The sequence below is a fragment of the Exophiala dermatitidis genome (genome assembly GCF_000230625.1).
Source record: "Exophiala dermatitidis NIH/UT8656 unplaced genomic scaffold supercont1.3, whole genome shotgun sequence".
Taxonomy (NCBI): domain Eukaryota; kingdom Fungi; phylum Ascomycota; class Eurotiomycetes; order Chaetothyriales; family Herpotrichiellaceae; genus Exophiala; species Exophiala dermatitidis.
Genome location: NW_008751648.1, coordinates 2956268 through 2973459, shown reverse-complemented (window position 1 = coordinate 2973459; position 17192 = coordinate 2956268). Strand labels below are relative to the sequence as shown.

General features: G+C 51.7%; 6 protein-coding genes and 1 non-coding gene across 7 annotated transcripts; 2 read left to right on the top strand and 5 right to left on the bottom strand.

Moving 5' to 3' along the window:
- Nucleotides 1–3: 3 nt before the first annotated feature.
- HMPREF1120_04069 (uncharacterized protein) lies at nt 4–2053 on the bottom strand. The gene is made up of 2 exons (XM_009158173.1): nt 959–2053; nt 4–908 (listed from the first exon to the last, which is right to left on the bottom strand). The coding sequence occupies exons 1-2, from the start codon at nt 1237–1239 to the stop codon at nt 644–646; spliced, it is 546 nt and encodes a 181-aa protein (XP_009156421.1). The 5' UTR covers nt 1240–2053; the 3' UTR covers nt 4–643.
- On the bottom strand, nt 8–123 carry HMPREF1120_09277. The gene has a single exon (XR_634396.1). It is a non-coding gene; the product is annotated as a 5S ribosomal RNA (ribosomal RNA).
- Nucleotides 1851–5047, top strand: HMPREF1120_04068 (uncharacterized protein). Its single transcript, XM_009158172.1, has one exon. The coding sequence runs from the start codon at nt 3282–3284 to the stop codon at nt 4650–4652; it is 1371 nt and encodes a 456-aa protein (XP_009156420.1). The 5' UTR covers nt 1851–3281; the 3' UTR covers nt 4653–5047.
- Nucleotides 4794–9876, bottom strand: HMPREF1120_04067 (phenylalanine ammonia-lyase). Its single transcript, XM_009158171.1, has 4 exons — nt 8488–9876; nt 7827–8070; nt 7612–7715; nt 4794–7491 (listed from the first exon to the last, which is right to left on the bottom strand). The coding sequence occupies exons 1-4, from the start codon at nt 8651–8653 to the stop codon at nt 5276–5278; spliced, it is 2730 nt and encodes a 909-aa protein (XP_009156419.1). The 5' UTR covers nt 8654–9876; the 3' UTR covers nt 4794–5275.
- HMPREF1120_04066 (uncharacterized protein) lies at nt 9448–11073 on the top strand. The gene is made up of 3 exons (XM_009158170.1): nt 9448–10236; nt 10291–10513; nt 10739–11073. The coding sequence occupies exons 1-3, from the start codon at nt 10218–10220 to the stop codon at nt 10803–10805; spliced, it is 309 nt and encodes a 102-aa protein (XP_009156418.1). The 5' UTR covers nt 9448–10217; the 3' UTR covers nt 10806–11073.
- Nucleotides 10975–12747, bottom strand: HMPREF1120_04065 (AAT family amino acid transporter; the record flags this gene model as incomplete). Its single annotated transcript, XM_009158169.1, has 2 exons — nt 10975–12163; nt 12251–12747. The coding sequence occupies 2 exons, from the start codon at nt 12745–12747 to the stop codon at nt 10975–10977; spliced, it is 1686 nt and encodes a 561-aa protein (XP_009156417.1).
- Nucleotides 12748–14423: 1676 nt separating this feature from the next.
- Nucleotides 14424–15515, bottom strand: HMPREF1120_04064 (nitrate reductase (NADH); the record flags this gene model as incomplete). Its single annotated transcript, XM_009158168.1, has 1 exon — nt 14424–15515. The coding sequence occupies one exon, from the start codon at nt 15513–15515 to the stop codon at nt 14424–14426; it is 1092 nt and encodes a 363-aa protein (XP_009156416.1).
- Between the last annotated feature and the right edge of the window lie 1677 nt (nt 15516–17192).

Below are 17192 nucleotides of genomic sequence, written 5' to 3'. Positions count from 1 at the left end.
TGCAAAAAACAATCAACAGCCAGGATTCCCAAATGGTCACCCACTTTAGTACTAACTAGCCGGCAACAAGCTTAAGTGCAGCTGAGCGGACGGGAAGCTCTGTTTTCTTGTTCCTATGGTCGATTGCGATGGAAAAAGGTGCAAGTCCTAAATATGTAGTTGTATTGGTATTCCAAAACATACTTTCATATCATACCGTCAGAAAGACCTTAGGTACTATACCTGCTGCTGCTGTATCAGAGCTACGTAGTAGAAGCTGTGTTCATGACATCGTGGCGCCAGAATCACTCCATGCTATGGCTCCACCGCTGGACTTTCCACAGTGGACTTATACAGATCTCATTCCGCATCGTTGTATTGTCATCTCGGTCATAATCATGTTGCCAGCTTGGATCAGACTAAGCTGTTTACTGGCAAGTTCTCCTCTGTCATCCGTCGGGGTGCCTGTCCACCACAAGCATAAGTCATCAGCTCCCTACGATCTGGGATATATTACCCTGGAAGCGGTGGGAGATCCGAGACTGAAGCCATGTCTCGCATGCTACGAGCTGTCGTGGCACCCTTCGACCAGCACGAAAGCTCCAAGTTGCTGAATGCCTGTAGAACCCAGAGATCACTCTTTATGGTTCACGCATGTGCCAGTCTATTCGTGCAAAGTGTCCATTGTCGAGAGTCTTCTTCGATACTGTGTCGGGATTGCATATTCTTTCTTGGAAACATTGAGCTGTTTTTCGCTGTTGCCCGTTTCTTCGGATTGCCAAAGTTTCAGCCCGTCTATTGGATGCTGTCTCCCTTCGCAAGGGCACGGTATTTCTCTCTCAAAGAGCAGCATCGTCCTCGGCGTCCTATCGCGCCGCTTGACGGGCAATTGTCTCTTTTTACCGTCCTCAATCAAGCAGACGAACCGCCTGTTGCTTGTTAGTTACAGCTGTTCGATCCGCGATGGAACCAAACTTACCAGCCATGAGACTCTTTGAGTCGCGGGTTCTTTCGAAGTTGTTTACTGACGAACTTTGCAAGTATCTCCCCACACTGGTCGGGACTTGTTCTGGTGTACGGTCTCAAGTCCTCTTCTGGGTCGAAATCCACCTCGTCCACATATGTGAAGGTCCATCCATCGTTTCCCTCCCGGCCATGAAAACCCCAGTCGCAGAAGACTATCTTGCGTTGCTTGAGGATTTGCGAACATTGCGGCCGCTCATGCTTGGACGAGTGGCGTTTGATCAATTTGGAAAACATGTTGTTGTTTGAATCACATCGCGAGCCGAACCTGAACCTCAGAACCGGGATCAATTCGATGCAGGTTTCGAGCAATGATTTTGACCTTGCAAGGGAAAGAGAACGTTCATATGCTCAAAGGTTGGTCTTCCATCTTGCTCGATGCAGGGGATGGTCCTTGCGTCAATCGCCGTGGTCAGTGCACGACAGCCACATTGTCAACGATACAGAGCTTACCTCGTGTACATCACTGCACGGACGGTTGGAAGTTCAGTGCACGGAGATATCACCCGTCTATCCTTTCCTAGAGGTGGCTTGATTGGCTACTGTTTGGGTGGGCGTCCGGAGATGTTTCCTTAGCATGTCTGCTTACGATTTCGTCTTGCTCAATTTTGGGGCTACAGAACCACTAGTTTCCTTATCTCCATCAATCACGGTCCTGCCAACCGTTGATGAACAACGGCTGCAAGCCACCGAGCCTCAGTTTGGGGAACTACATTCAGCAGACCCCGGTGGAAGGACGTCACAGTCGTGCAATGGGAGCGGAGCCACGCCTGTTGTTCGTTATAGCGTGCCGCAGCTGCTACATGTACAGCGTAAAAGGAAACTCCGACTTCCCTCCTGACAGACTGTATTGCGATATAGCCTGTCTTAAAGTCCACGAAGACCGTAATGGCTGCTTACACGAAGCATGTTACTCCAGGGCGACAAGGTGCAGCGGGCCCGGACTGACCAGACCCTTAACCACGGATGAATATATTGGACTTTCCAAACGTCTCTGTCTGATCAACCCCACTGTCTCTGCTAGTATAGATGTCGTGAGAGGCCGCAACGCTCAACTCGTGGGTAAAATTTCAAACGAACAGTTGGCCGACCACGGCGGCTCTGTCTCCCGCTTCATGAAGCTCCCCGTGGCGTTCGTTCGTCATTGGTCAGCTCCAACGTCGAGCTCATCATGATGTGACTAACAACATGATCCAATACTTTGCTGTATGCTACACCTTCATCCACCGAGCACAACTATCCGCCCGATTATCCCTTCTGCCGTCCAGGGTTGACAAAGCCAAATCCACCATCGACAGGTAAACTTTATACTTGTCCAATGCAGGCATTCTGAATCATTGATGCCTGAATTTCATCGACGTGCCAGTGCGGGGCCCCACGTTTAATGGATGCCTGGTATTAACCTGAGCTGTTGATAAAACAAATGCAAGAGAACCGCTGATGACAACGAGGACAATTGCTTCATATTATCCACATCCAGCGCCTATCTTGTAGGTCTCATCTCGCCTAAATTATCTATCTGTCTGTACAAAAGGAGGAAGGACTATTTGTTGATTTGATGTCTTCGACCCTTCGGTAACAATTCGAACCTGGGCATCACCAAAAATGGGCTTGGTATCAAACAGGTGCAGCCCCGGCAATGCCGGCATACTTCTCATTCTTCCTCTTCTTCTCCTATATACAACACTGCTGATTCCGCATGCCGCCGCCGAATGTCGCTACCAGTCCCCCGCATTTCCTGCCCCAGACTACTCCCAGCCGATCCCCGAACTGCAGAAAGCCTTCCGCCAGATCGAAGCATCCATCACCTCCCTTATTAACAGTCCCAACCACCCCGAATTCAACAGCTCGTCATACTCGATCGAAGTGACCTCTGCCCAGAAGACATTATGGACGACCTTTCACACCGCAATCGACAAGGATCCAGAGCGACCTGGTGCCGACGTAGTCGACGGGTCCAGCGTGTACCGCATCGCCAGCATCACCAAGACCTTTACCGTTCTAGGGATCTTGCAACAACAGGCCCTTGGGAATTTACATCTCGACAATCCTGTCGTCAAGTACATTCCGGAACTAGCAGCAACAACACCAACAACACCGGGTAACCAAAACGCAAAAACACCGCAAATCCAGTGGGAGAACATCACATTACGCTCCCTCGCCAGCCAACTCAGCGGCATTCCGCGTGACTGGGCTCAAGGCGACTTGGTGACTGGTCTACCCGATCCAACCGTGATCGGCCTCCCTCCTATCCCCGTGGATCAAGCAGGTCTGCCGGCATGTGCAGCGTCCAGAAAAGATCCCCATCACAACTCCGAGTCCCAGTCCCGGCCCACGAAGCACAAGCACAAACCATGCACAAAAGACGACTTGCTGGCAAAGATCCGGACCAAACCGCCCCTATTCGCTCCGAACCAGCAATCGACATATTCCAACATCGCATTCGAACTACTCGGTCTCGTGCTGGCCAATGTGACCGGCGTCAACTACGAAGATTCCATCAACCAGACCATTCTAACCCCGCTAGGAATGGCAGGCACCTCATTCATCAAGCCTGCGGACAAGGTCGCCGTCTTGCCCAGAAATACCAGCTGGTACTGGGACGTAGACGAGGGCGTCGAGAACCCCACTGGCGGACTGTTCGCGTGCTCGGCAGATCTGTCTCGATTCCTACGCCATGTGTTGAACCATTACAACAGCCCGGGCAGCATTACAAATTCCCTAAATTGGTTCCAACCGGCTTCGTTCACTGCTACCATGGGATCCTTCTACGGTGTGCCATGGGAGATATTTCGGACCAACAAGTCCTTGGAAACCATGACCGAGTCGTCACATTCATCACAAAAGCCGGCGGCTTACCAGGCTACTCGACCATCATCATCTTGGTCCCCGAGTACGAGCTCGGCATCACCATCTTGACCGCGGGCAGTGAACCGGCTCTTCTGGATTTACTCAGAGAAGCCGTGACTGTGCCTTTGATTCGAGCGGCGGATGAAGTCGCCAGACGTCAGACGGAGAGTATTTACGCTGGGACGTACGAGTACACGGATACTGACAGAAATGGTAACAACAGCGATCATCTCAACTCGTCCTTAACCCTAACCTACTCCACCGCGCACGGCCTCGAAATCACCCATTTCATCTCCAACGGCACCGATGTCCTAGCTGCCATCCCGGCGTATTTTCATTTAGATACAAACAACAACATCTACCATCTTCAAACTGTGCCTACGACGTTCACCCGATCCCCACTGGACGACGGAAACGAAGACGAAAACAACGGTGAACGTTGGAGGATCTTGCTTCTCTCCGAACCCCGACGTGATCACGACCACGACCATAAAACCACCACCGCCGGTCACGGTGTGCCAGTGTGGGATGATTTCTGCATCACAAACATCGACATGATGGCCTACGCAGGCAAACCTTTCAACGAACTTGTCTTCCGCAACAAAATCACCACAGGCACAGATGGATCATCATCCTTCAAGTTCGGCACTGTGGAACTGACCGGATTTCGTGTCTCTTTGGATCGAGTCGAGAAGGAATCAGAGCCTGGGCCGGCCTTGACCGATGACGACGTCAACACAGCAGCTTATGTAACTGGCAGTTGGGAAACCAGCCAAGAGCAATTCACACACGACTTGTAAATAGGCACAGTATGTAAGGTTGTAAAGAAGAGTTGAGCACGTTGCACGAATGTCAGTGGTCAACAGCTAGGCTACAAACTCAAAGACAACACACAAAGGCTAATGCCATTGCTACCCGGCCACTGGCAGTCTGGACAACAGTGGACAAGAATAATTTCAATGTTACTAGTAGCCTGTCTAATGTGTTGCAAGGGAATGCCGTGCCGGAAACCACTTCGACGAGTTACATCTTGACCATCCATCATCGCAACCTTGACCTAGAAGTCATTTTGCGTGGTTTCATTCTGTCAATTACAGCCCCGGTCTATTCTATTCTCAAGCTCATTTAAAACCATTGCTTCGCGATTCTCTGGTTTGCATGTGGAGTCAGTCATACTCAAAACAAAACATTCGCTCCTTAGTACACTCTTGGGCGATCACCATGGCACTGACTCGCGGCCATCCGAATTTGGTCCTGGACCGAGCAACCAAACCCCCGTGTTTCTGCAGTAACATTACCTCCAGCCCTCAGCTATAGCCCCTTGATAAACCCATTCGCGGGGCCGCAAATATCGATGGGTGTTGATCTCCCATTTTTTGATGCCGAGATCGAACCGAATGCTGCAGCAAATGAGCCCTGAAGGCTAACCCTGCGCTGGACCATGCCCATTCTTACAGGCCGCGTCCGGACCATGCTGAAAGTCGTCAGGCATGATATCGAGCTTGAATGTGTCCAGAAGGTGACCAGGCAACTTTCCATTTCGAATAGCCTCATAGATGATTGAAATCCACGACCCAATAGTTTTCTTTGGTCGAGCAGTAGCACCTGGGGCTTTCGCTTTGTCACTTTCTCTGGCGGCAGCGAGGTACCGTTCTTCGACATCGGTAGTGGTGTTCGAAGTCGGCTCGCTCAACGGGTCGTCGACCAGACCAAGATGGAATGGCACACCAAGCTCGTCTCGGACAAACTGGTACAAAGCCTTAGTACTATCGCTGAGCATGGGCACCGTCTTTCTGGCAGTGTCTTCAGCAAAAGTTTGCCGCCACTGGACAAAGGCCACGGGCATGCGTTGGGCAATGCATCTGCGCAACGTGTCTGTGCCTTGGAAAATGGTTCGCTGCCACTCAAGGGTGTCTTTCGCAGCTCGGTCTCCGAGCAGAGTGAAAACAGTTGTGGTCACTGACCTGGACACCATGCGGCAGCGGTCTTCGAGATCCCGACTCGAATTCGCAATCCAAGATCGATGGATCTCGGGCTTGATGGCTTTGAATATCAGCTCGAAGTCTTCAGCTGAGATCTTGTCCCCGTAGCCCTGTAAGATGTATTTCTTGACTTCTCCCGGAAAATACTCAAGGAACGTCATATGCATCACGCGCATATCGACCGCCTGGAGACCAATGTAGATGGCCGTGGCCGTCATGAGCGACAAAGTGTCAACACTCTTCATAGCATATCGGGCGGCAACAAGAGCCAGCGAGTTGATGGACTGGTTGTGCAACTCGGCGGATTGCACGTGCGAAGTAACTGGATTGGCCAGGAATCCCAGCTCGGATTGATATGCAGCCATGTTAATATCCGCTCCCTTGAGACAGAATGACAGGCTCGGGTTGTCTGCTGCCAGGTTGGGCGGAAGACCATTGCTCAGGTTCGGGTTGATCAGCTCGCTGGTCTGGGCGAAAAGCATCTTCCCAATCATCTGCATGGCAAGACGCGCTTTCTCCATCGCGACAGCCACCTCGGTTGCCTGGAAGTTTGCGCCATTGTACACCTTCTGCGAAACCGAGCTGACCACCGGGTTGTCAGTGGTTGAATTGAGCTCGATCCCCATGCGGAGGGTGGACTGAAACAAGTCGTCGACATGCGGGCCTAGCCACTGCGGTGAGCTTCGGATAGCATATCTGTCCTGTGCGAGGCCCTCTTTCCCCCGGGCGATGGGCGCAGGTCCGGATAGAGAGCTCACCAGTTTTGAGTTTCGCAACAGCATTCGCAGATTGCGTGCCACTTCCATCTGGCCGTGATGTGGGCGGATCTCTGCAATGAACGGATGAACCCATTCCACGTTGGCACACAAGGCCTCAGACGTGACGCAGGTAATCACTTGTGCCAGAAACACAAGGAGGTTTGTCTCATAGAGTGCCAGTGAAGCGACTGTAGCAGATGGTGCGGTACCATTGACCAAAGCGAGTCCATCCTTTCCCTGGAGCACGACAGGGCCAAAAGGGTTCTTTTCGAGATCCTTGAGCGCTGTTGCAGCATCGAGTACTTGGGGTTGGTCGTTTGCGTTTCCCAGACTTTCTTGAAACTTTCTCTCCCTCTTTAGCCTCTTCCTGGCTTTGTTGCTCAACTTGCTCTCTTCAACCTCTTTCGCCTTGATTTCCTCGAGCTCCTTCTCTCTCTTGGCTGTTTGTTCCTCTACTTTGAGACGATGGATCTCTGCCAATGCATCCGGCGCACTAAGGGTCTTGCGCTCCTTGCCCTTTCCAGCACGGACAAAAATGTCCGGGTTCCCCTGCAACGCACCGGCGATGTAGGACAAAGGCATGAGGTCTCCGGACGCAGAAATCGAACCTCGAAGGGGGACAATCGGGATCATGTCTCGTCGAACCATCTCGGCGAGGGTCTCGATAGGTTTATATCCAACGCCGGAATGGCCTCGAACGAGACTGTTGACGCGGACCACCATGGCACCGCGGACCCAGGAAGTGGGCATGGCAGACGAAGTCTCTGTCTCTTCATCACCAAGACCTAAATCGTTCCTGGCCAGAACGGCGGACTGCTGATGTTGGGTCAAAGCACGTTGCAGAGCCTCGTGATCCATCGTGCGTGTATCAGCACTGCCTCCGAACCCTGTGTTGACTCCTGAGCGATTGTTAGCTGATGCCAACACAAACTCGAGAACGCGAAGGAGGAGAGATTTCCTCTGTGCGGGCCCCCATGCATATAAGTGTCGAATATGCAACTTGTTGCTCATGGACATACCATAGATTTTTTCTCCTTGGTTCATGCGCTCTTGGAGAGTGGCTGTGCTAAGTGCTACCTGCACGCATATCTCACTGAGGTCGACAAAGGGCTTACACCCGAACCTATTTGGAGTTTTGGTGTGTTAGCAGAAGCGTGTACCAGAACGGTCCGCAAGAGGGTTGAAGCGAGATAAAATGATCAAACAAATGGAAGACGTAGAGTCAACAACGTACTTTGCTACCGCGACGACAGCCCCGATCCGCAGACCTTTACCATTGAGGACAATGCTGCCTTTTTTGCTCAAGTCCAGCGCCATCTTCCACTCCTTGTACACGGTCCTAAGATGGTGTTGGCTGACCGTCGCTGCCTTCTTCCAGGACTCTTCTTCCATTTGTTTCTGTTGTTGTTGTTGAAGGACCTGGGCAGTGCGCTGAGGATCAGGGACGAAAGAAGACATCGTGGATGTTTGCTGTGGTCCTGTGTTCTGAGCCTCAGTGGGAGATAGAGCACTGTAGTAGGAAGATGCTGGAGTTTGTGGGGGAGATTCAGTTTGAGGTCGAGGCGAGGGATGGGCAGGCCACGACTGGGATGATTTTGAAGTGGAGAAGCCCATGTAAAGCAAGGAGGGAGGTTGATTTATGAAGGGGGGAGGGAGGGAAGGCAAGTTTTGTGGAAGGCAAGTCCTTCAGGGAAGATGAGAGATGGAGAAGAAAAGGTAGAGCAGGAGAGGCGAACGAAAGCAACCCACTCTGCCGTTCCTTGAGGAGAAGAACGTAAGAGTAGCTTGCCGTCGTACAGTGATATCCAGCCAAAGCTCAACAGATGATGAAAGAAGACCTCGTGGGAAGAATGCAGGGTACAAGTAAGCAAGCAAGCCAAGGCACAATTCCGCACCTTGAATCATTCGTGTGATCTGGTGCCAGCTAGGTGCTTGGCAGGTTGATGATGTCGTCCTTTTCTGAATGCGGAATGATCCAGTCACAGATGAAGCCATGCTTACATCGGCGAGGAGACGGCGAGGGGAAGACTCGCGGGAGAACATTGTCGCAATGTATGACATGAGCGCGAGATCTCTCCAGCTCAGGAGTGGAGAGAGAAGAGGCAGAGAAGACTATTGTCAGCGCGACAAGGATATACAAAGGAAGGAGCATATATCCCAAAGGACATACAAGCTGGAAGGCTCTGGATGAAGAAGAGAGGGGTGCTTTGTTCACGAGCATGTACTGTGGCTTGTTCAGGGGGTCATGTCAGGCACGTGGATGTAGTCCATGAAATGCTGCAATAAACGTAATGGACAATGGAGAGACCTTGAGTAATTGTGGCGGTCGCTTGGATAAATATTGATCCCAAAATGGACAGTTTTGAGCAAAGGGGAGACTTCTTTTCAAGTCCAGTAGAAGGAGTCCGGACCAAATTGGTCATGAAGAAGGAAACTTTTGTCACAATTCCAGGGACGCGAGAGGAATGATTCGTACTTTAGAAGTAGACAACCCCGGGGGCAATATGGCTATGGCTCTCGGGGAAAGCGATGCCGGTGGCACCTTCACCGTTGAGCCATCAGGGGCTCTCCCATTGAATTGTTCAAACAGAAGAGCACCGGAGGCCAAGCATGGCGCACTTCAATTGGCACTTCAATTGAGGCGGATGACATGGACCATGTCAGTAGACAGACGCAGAACAAGACGAATTGACATATCAGACAGCAGTTGAAACAGGACAAGACGCGAGGTTGAAGTGTGTGGGGAAAGGGTGCAACTCCGGGTAGTGCCAGCGCCACAGAAAGTGTAAAAGTGAAAGACAGGAAAGTAACGGCCTGTTAAGTCAGGGCATCCATCTGACGGCCCTTGTTTGTTTGCAGGACTCCCGTGTCTTTGCGGCGTTTATATTGTCGTTTGCAAATCGTCACTGGACGATATGATGAAATGTCGGTGTGGGCGTCGTAGCCCATGCCATCCAAAACAATGCTCCTGGATCGGTGCAGAACAGGATGGCACTTTTGATCCTATTTAGTTCGGACTCACACTCACCGACTGCACAAGGTTGTATAGTTCCGGCCTGCCGTCCCCGAGACCTCATTCTCTGATCGCCAGAAAGATCAAGGAGTACCTATACCGCCCGTACAAGCCAACTCGCAAGGCTGCCAAGATCAAGGAGAGTTTCCAGAAACAACTTGCAGGGACAGGCAGAAACATAGGATATGCCTTTTCAGCAATCAGTCCCATCGGCATTATCAACATCTCATCGAATAAATCTTTCGCATGGAAAGGACATCTGAAAAGCCAGTTAGTTGAAGAAAGATGAAGTGGTTCCGTGTACAACTTAATCGTTTCCTTTTTCTCGGAGGAGCTTGACCCTCCGTCTTCAACTTCCCCAACTTTCGGACTTTTCACCCCTCGGGACCGGTCCGACGCTGCCGATAACCCCCCCATCTCAGCAGCATACCAGTACCAACGACCAAGTCCTGGAGACCTTGGAGTATACCTACTGTAGGTGTCTAGCAATGACAACATCTTACCGGTGTTGAACTTCACTTTCTAAGAAACTCTCACTCTAAGTAATATCTTCCTGCGCCATATTCATCAGTCTACATCGTCGAGAAAGAGAGGAGAGTCAGCATCGACAAAATGCCAATCTACCACATCGGTATGTCCTTAGTTGTTAACTTGCATACATTTCTTTTCTTATTTATTTCTACAGTTCTATTCAAGCTCAAACCAGGCGTAACACCCGCCCAGCTCGCCGAATGGACGACCCAGGCCAAAGCCATGGTCGGTAAGATCCCAGGCCTGATCAAGCTCGAGGCCAACTCGCCGCTGGCGTCGACGGCGCACCGTAGCCAGGGCTACAATATGGGCCTTGTGGCGATTCTCGAGAAGGCCGAGGATGTCAAGGTTTATGCTGAACATCCTGCTCATTTGGCGTACGTAAAACCAAAATTGCATTGTTGTGTTGTTTATTGTATTGTTGCGTTTGCGTTGCGTGGCATACAGCCTGTCTACCCCAGCGGGCAATCCTTTCGGTCTATCCTACTTCCCCGTAGTCTGCGAGTTAGAACAGCTCGGCCTCGACAACCCCCATGGTTCTTTGCGGCGTCCGGAGTTCAAGAATCGGAAAACTCTCGCTAACTAACAACTATACGAGATAGTGTCCACAAGTACCGAGAAGAGTTGTGCACCGACACATTGGCGTACGATTTGGAGTACCCGGAATAAGCTTGCTCGGGTACTAGGATTCCTGATTATAACAAGGACTCTACTCTCACGATGTGGTGGTGGTTGAATTTGTGGGTGTATAGTATGTATTGGCAAAATCAAGCTGTTCTAGCCAGATGTCAAGGACCGTTAGTCAATAGCCATCCCAACGATTTGAAAGATTCTGCAGTTATATCGAGTTGTTGCGCAAGTCTTTCTTGTTACGCTTGAATCCCACCAATTGTAACATTTCGGTCCAGAAGCCAATGGGCTCGGAGATGAAAGTGGCCTCGTAGGCATCGACGATAGGTCTCTCCCAGACGAGATCCGCCTCATGCGGACGGACAAAGCGGGTCTTTTTGACGAGTTTCCATCCGACAAACAACACGGGAGCGACAATGACCATGGTGTAATAGGAGAAGAAGGTGCCGACGTCCCAAGGGGTGAAGCTCGAGTAGCCGTAAAAGATGACGACGAGAGTCATGCCGGTGACGGCGATATAGGAACAATACGGCTGGAACCATCCCCTGTAGGGCAGGGTGTGGCGGTCGAGACCCTGGACCTTGCAGGCGCGGTAGAAGAAGATGTAGGTGACGCACATGACGATGAAGTCGATGATGCCGCCGGCCGTAATCAAATTGACCAACCAGGTAAGGACCTGAGAGGAACCGTTGGAGACCTGGAGGAAGGACAGTAGTGGGAACAGCATGACGATGCCGAAGCAGTAGATGGGCACGCCCTTGCGAGTCACGGTGGTGAGGATCTTAGGCGCTCGGCCTTCCAGCGCCAGTCCGTACAAGCCGCGCGTGGCACAGTAGGTGTAGGTGTTTCCGGCCGAAAAGATACTCGTGAGCATCAGGGCGTTGGTGATGTGCGGCATCACGCTCACGCCCATGTTCTTCATGGCGATGACGTACGGAGACGCCGCGGCCGTGCCGCCGCCCGACGTGGTGCCGTTGACAATCCCCACAAGGGTAGGGTCGTTGTAGGGCACGATGATGCTCACGCAGAGCGCACCGAGAATGAAAAAGAGCCCGAATCGCCAGTACACGGTCTTAAATGCGTTCTTGATGTAGATGCGTGGCCGCTTGGCTTCGGCGGCAACCATGGCAATGTACTCAGGTCCCACGACGGTGAATGAGGCAGACCACAGAGCAGCGAGAAATCCTTCGAACCGGCCGAGGTCGCCTTTGGTATGATATTCCGCCATGGGGCCAGGGTTCTTCCAGTACCGGAAGCCGTACGCGTCATGAGCCGGGTTCCCGCCGACCATGGTGATGAACGTGAAGAGAAACAACATCAGGATCAGGAGGACCTTGCCTCCCGAGAGCCAGAATTCGGCCTCTCCATAGGCCCGCACGGCCAGAATGTTCAGAGCCCTATATATACACACAATTGGTTTCAGTCTCGGAGTTGCATAGGGGCAAGGATGGGAGAGAAGGAGTCGCGTTTGGGAGAGATCTCACGCATAGAGCACGATGCAGATGGCGCACACGGCTGCAGTGGGGATGGCCTCGGTCCAGAAGTGCAGGACCAAGTTGAGAGCGGTGATTTCGAACGGTATCAGAAGCGCTTCGTAGAAGAAGAAGTTCCATCCGGCCATGAAGCCGAAGGCGTCGTCCACCCATTTCCCGGCCAGACGGATGAATCCGCCCGAAACAGGTTGTAGGACAATCATCTCGGCGATGCAATTGTTGACCAGACCAAGGAGGCCGCTGTATAGAGTATAGGCAAGCAATAGACTGAGCGGTCCTCCTTTTGTCAAGCCCCCGCCGATACTTACGAAAAGGGCTGTACCGATAGAACCTCCGATTGCGATAAGCTGAATCTGTCGATTGTTGAGGCGGCGCTTGAGCTTGTCGGCATTTTCAGAGACGTGTCCGGTTTGAACATCGACGTTGCCGTCCTTGTTGGTGCCGCGGACGTCGGCGTCGACAACGTATTTCTGTTCTTTGTCGCTCATGGCTTCGGGTATGGGGTAGAGACTGGTCTATGGTGATCTCGACGGGCTGAGAGAACAACAATCCGGGACCAGCAAGGGGGCCTGCCACGCCGTCTATATAGCAAGAAGGTTTTCAAACTCGCCTCTGAGTCGGGTCTTGGAAGTCGTGCTCCAAGATCCCACCTTTGATCCTAACCATGCAACACACGACAGTGCTCACATACCTTCGCCAATCAAGGCAGGGAAAGAAAATCAGGCGAGAGTTAGACTCCCGCAGATCATCAAACATCGAATGAACGGCGGAGCAAAGACGGCTGAATCCTCTAGCCGCGAGTGTTGTTGGCATTCCTTCGTCTGGGCCTACAGGTACCGGGCCACGCTAGGTGAACTTCCCACTGGGGTCAGGGCAGTTTCGTTTGGAGGAGTACCACCTCAACCCGGGCACTTGGCAGGGTGGGTCAGGGCCATTGTGGTAGATGTAACTTGACAGGGAATAGCGTGTAGCGTCTACCTACTGGACCACGCGCAGACACAAGCGACGGCCGAAGAACTTCGCTAGACTCGATTGATGTTGAAGGTGGATGGAAGGCCTGAGATCTACTACTGCCAGGCCAGTGATTGCTTGCCAGAGATCGGATGGTGTGACTGATAAGCCGAGGATGAGCTTGGGCCCGGATAGAGCTAGCTTTTCAGCCTGGTGCTGGACAACTTGTATCTGATGGGCAAAATGATCCCTATCCTTTTGTTGCTGATAAGCTCTTGCTGGGCAAGATCCGCTCGCCACTGGTTGAAGGCCTCGAGACTGTTCAAGGGGACGCTTTTTAGCAAGGCAATCCCTCCAAGAAATTCTCCTTGTTCCCGACAGAATTTTCCCTGCAGTTTGGAGGCTCCGAGGTCGACTAACTTGTGGGCCCTGATACCGTCTTCAAGCAATGAGAGCACAGCCCATTTCCCAGGTACAGCAAACTACAATGGTATGATTTCGCCTCGTACGCCATCCCACGGGACTAGGCACTTACCACAGTGTTTGCTAGTAGCAAATAGCAGCAGGGCTTAGCCGGGGCTCACCCACGTCCCTGTCCAGTGCTTTGTCTTGCGTAGTACGTAACGAGCCAAGAAGAAATTTTTCGTCAGCCGAACCACAGTAGTCGGATAGCATCTGACAGAAGCCAAATCAGCCCATGTGCATGTGGCAGAGACGAGCGAGAAATTTGCAAGCCGCAAGCCTGAGTGGTGCTTGTCGCGGGAAAAGTAGGAGTCTTTTGCGGTGTCTTTTGCGGTGTGGTTTTGCTTCTTCACGTCTAGCACTTACAACATTGTATGCTCCGCGGTAGAGGTCAGTGAGCGCTGATCACGTGGCTGCCCATGTCCAGCCTTCCCACTGCACGTCCGACCAGCAATGATTAGATCGCAGGAATCGTGCAAAATTCGGTAAAGGAAAGACGATATCCGACGCGCAAGCTCGCAGTTGCTGGAGAGACTTGGAGGTACAATGCGTGTGCCCTTAGTCAATCGTGGGGGCAGGTTTGGAGGCACTCCCCAGCAAGGCCGAGCAAGGCTGAACAACCTCTTCCCTCTGTAGGGATATTGGAGATCCTGGAGCCAGGGAACGGAGAGTCCCCAGTCTCATAATAACGACAGCGCCATTGCAGACAACAAGCCGCTCTTCATATTCGTCAGGATCGCTCAGCGCAGGTCTATACAACTTCGATGTCAACTGCATGGACATGATTCCTCCTACCTGTCAGAGGTTGAGAAATCCCCATCATATCAGTCGCCCTCGCAATCAAGGTATACGTTCCAGGTGAAGGAAGTGCCAGCCATGCCCAGAACAACTGCCACTCGAACTGCTGCCTCGAAGCAACATGGATACTGTCACCAGCCAGCCAAGTAACACCGCCGTCAGTGCTGATATCAACACGACAGATCTCCTCGCAGCCCCAAGCTCTGCCCCAGAGCTTTATCTTCGGCCCCTTCAAGACCTCCGCAGGTCGTGGCCTTACAATCATGGAATTGGGTTCCACCATCCAAACGGCTCTCATCCTCTGTCCCACAGGGTCAGAAGGATCGATCTCATTGTAAAGAGTTGTCGTGAAAAGTCCCGAGGCACGACGATCCTGCAAAGTAAGTCGACTGAGCCATTTGGTTGAGTTCGTACCGAACCAACCCGGCACAACGAGCCTGACTGGCCCACCACGAAACTTGTTCAACGGCTCGCCATTCATCTCATATGCGACCAACACCTCGGAACTCATGGCCTTCTTGATGGGCAGATCCTTCTCGTACCGATCGGCAGAGTAGGCCGCGAACGATCCAAACTCCAATCCTTGCGACCAAACATACAATGCTTGTGGTCTCGGTTGTGCGAGACTAATCAAATCGGCCAGCCGGACACCCGACCATTTGACATTCCCGATTCTCCATAGCGCCCGAGTAGGAGGTGCCAGGGGACTTCCGTAGCACTCGTGGAACGATGTAATGCTTGCCTTGGGCATGCGCTTCAATTGCCGGTAGGAGACGGTGAAAGGACGCTCCACCATGCCATCCACGACAAGGCTCCACTTATCCTCATCTACCACGGCAGCACCCATATGGATGGTCTGGAAAAGCTGCGAGTCATCTGTTATTTCGCCGTCCAGCTCGTGCGGCTTGGGAGGGTTGCGGATATGGAATCCAGCGGGGTCGATGGCCTGAAGAGCACATCTTTCAAAGTCAGGTTGAGTGTCTACTCCAGCAGTGAGAAAGGTCACATGTGGGGAGTAAGCGTCTTCAAGAGCTCCCGGTGCCATTATTATCATTTCGTGACCATCTTGAAAACCAATGGCGCACCGTAACCGGTAGACCAACAACGACATAGAATTCGCAGGACAACTTGAACCGTAAAGTGTGCTTTGACTTCAGCAAACAACAAAACACATTCGTTCAGTCAACGATGCCCAGGACCATTCCAGATCTGTTCCGCCAGACCAGAGAGAGAGAGAGAGCTTGAAACCAAGGCTGGTTGTTCGTCGAGAGATCAGAAGAGAATAACTGGGAGCCTGGTGAGGAGCCGCGCTTGATTATTCAATCAGGCCTCCCTCAGCCTCGGCCCAAGAACGACAACATCAAGAATGGCTGAGCATCACGTTTAATAGTTCAGTACTTCAAGACCTTACTCCGCGATCGAAACACTGATGAATCTACTTCACCTGAAGCAACGCAGAGCAGTCAGTATGCGGAAGCGATAACACATTTCCGATGCTACCTAACACCCCGATGACTGACGGCCACCAGTCAATATGGCTCGCCCCAAACTCACACTCTACTTTGACCTCCACAGTCCTTACTCATATCTAGCATTCCATGTCATAAAGGTATGAACGGTTCGCATGCGTACATACTATGTACATCCAGATCCTGTACTTGCAACACATGCCCAGAAGATATCAAAATCATTATCCTTCCCTCCCCCTAGTCGGAACTTGGTCAAAAGACCACAACGACCACCATCTCCCATGTATCTGACTGATCACACAATCTGATCCCTGTACCAACTTGAACACTCTACAGAATTCCCCAGTCTTCCAATCCTGCGAAATAACATACACCCCGGTCCTCCTAGTCGCATTCATCAAGCTTGTTGGTCTTCAACCGCCGTGGAACAATCCGAGTAAGCCATCCATCCAGCAATCCGACAGAACCTAGCCAGCCCAAACCAAACCAAACCCAGTAAAGTGTCTCCAGGAGACAAGACAGGAGGACATAACCAATACACGATACTAATCCCCATCTATCTAGACAAATCCAACTACATCACGACCGACATGACCCGCTGATCCCATGAATTCGCCATCCCCTTGACCCCAGGCTGGCCAGCCAACTATCCCTTCAATGCAACGACACTGAAAATCCAACGCATTTTGACCGCTTGCACCACCACCACCGAGCCTCCAGAATCTCCTCTCCCTCCCAATCTTCTTCCCGACCTAATAGGCGCATTATACCACGCCTTCTGGTTCGAGAAAAAATCCGTCCATCTGCCAGAAGTATATGAGCCGATTATTGTCGATGTGTTGGGTCCAGAGAGTGCCAGGAGAGTTATTGAGAAGGTCATATCACTTTCCCTCCTTTCCCTAGTCCTTTACTTTACCTATGTACCTAGTTCTTTCCTTCTACCAATGTACCATACTATACCTATCGAGTTTCCTATACCCTACCATACTATACCTATCGAGTTTCCTATACCCTGCCACCCGAATCATTTCATCTAATCTCCTTTCATCCTTGCCTTGACCTTTGCGTCTGACTGCGGTGGGATGATGAAACTCAACACGCCACAATTCGACTGATCGAAATTGATACTGATATTAATACTAACATTAATTCGTATCTCGTGCAGAGCTCATCCGACGAGATCAAACAGCTCCTCAAACGAAACACCCAAGAAGCCGTGGCGAGCGGTGCCCCGGGCGTGCCGTGGATCAAGG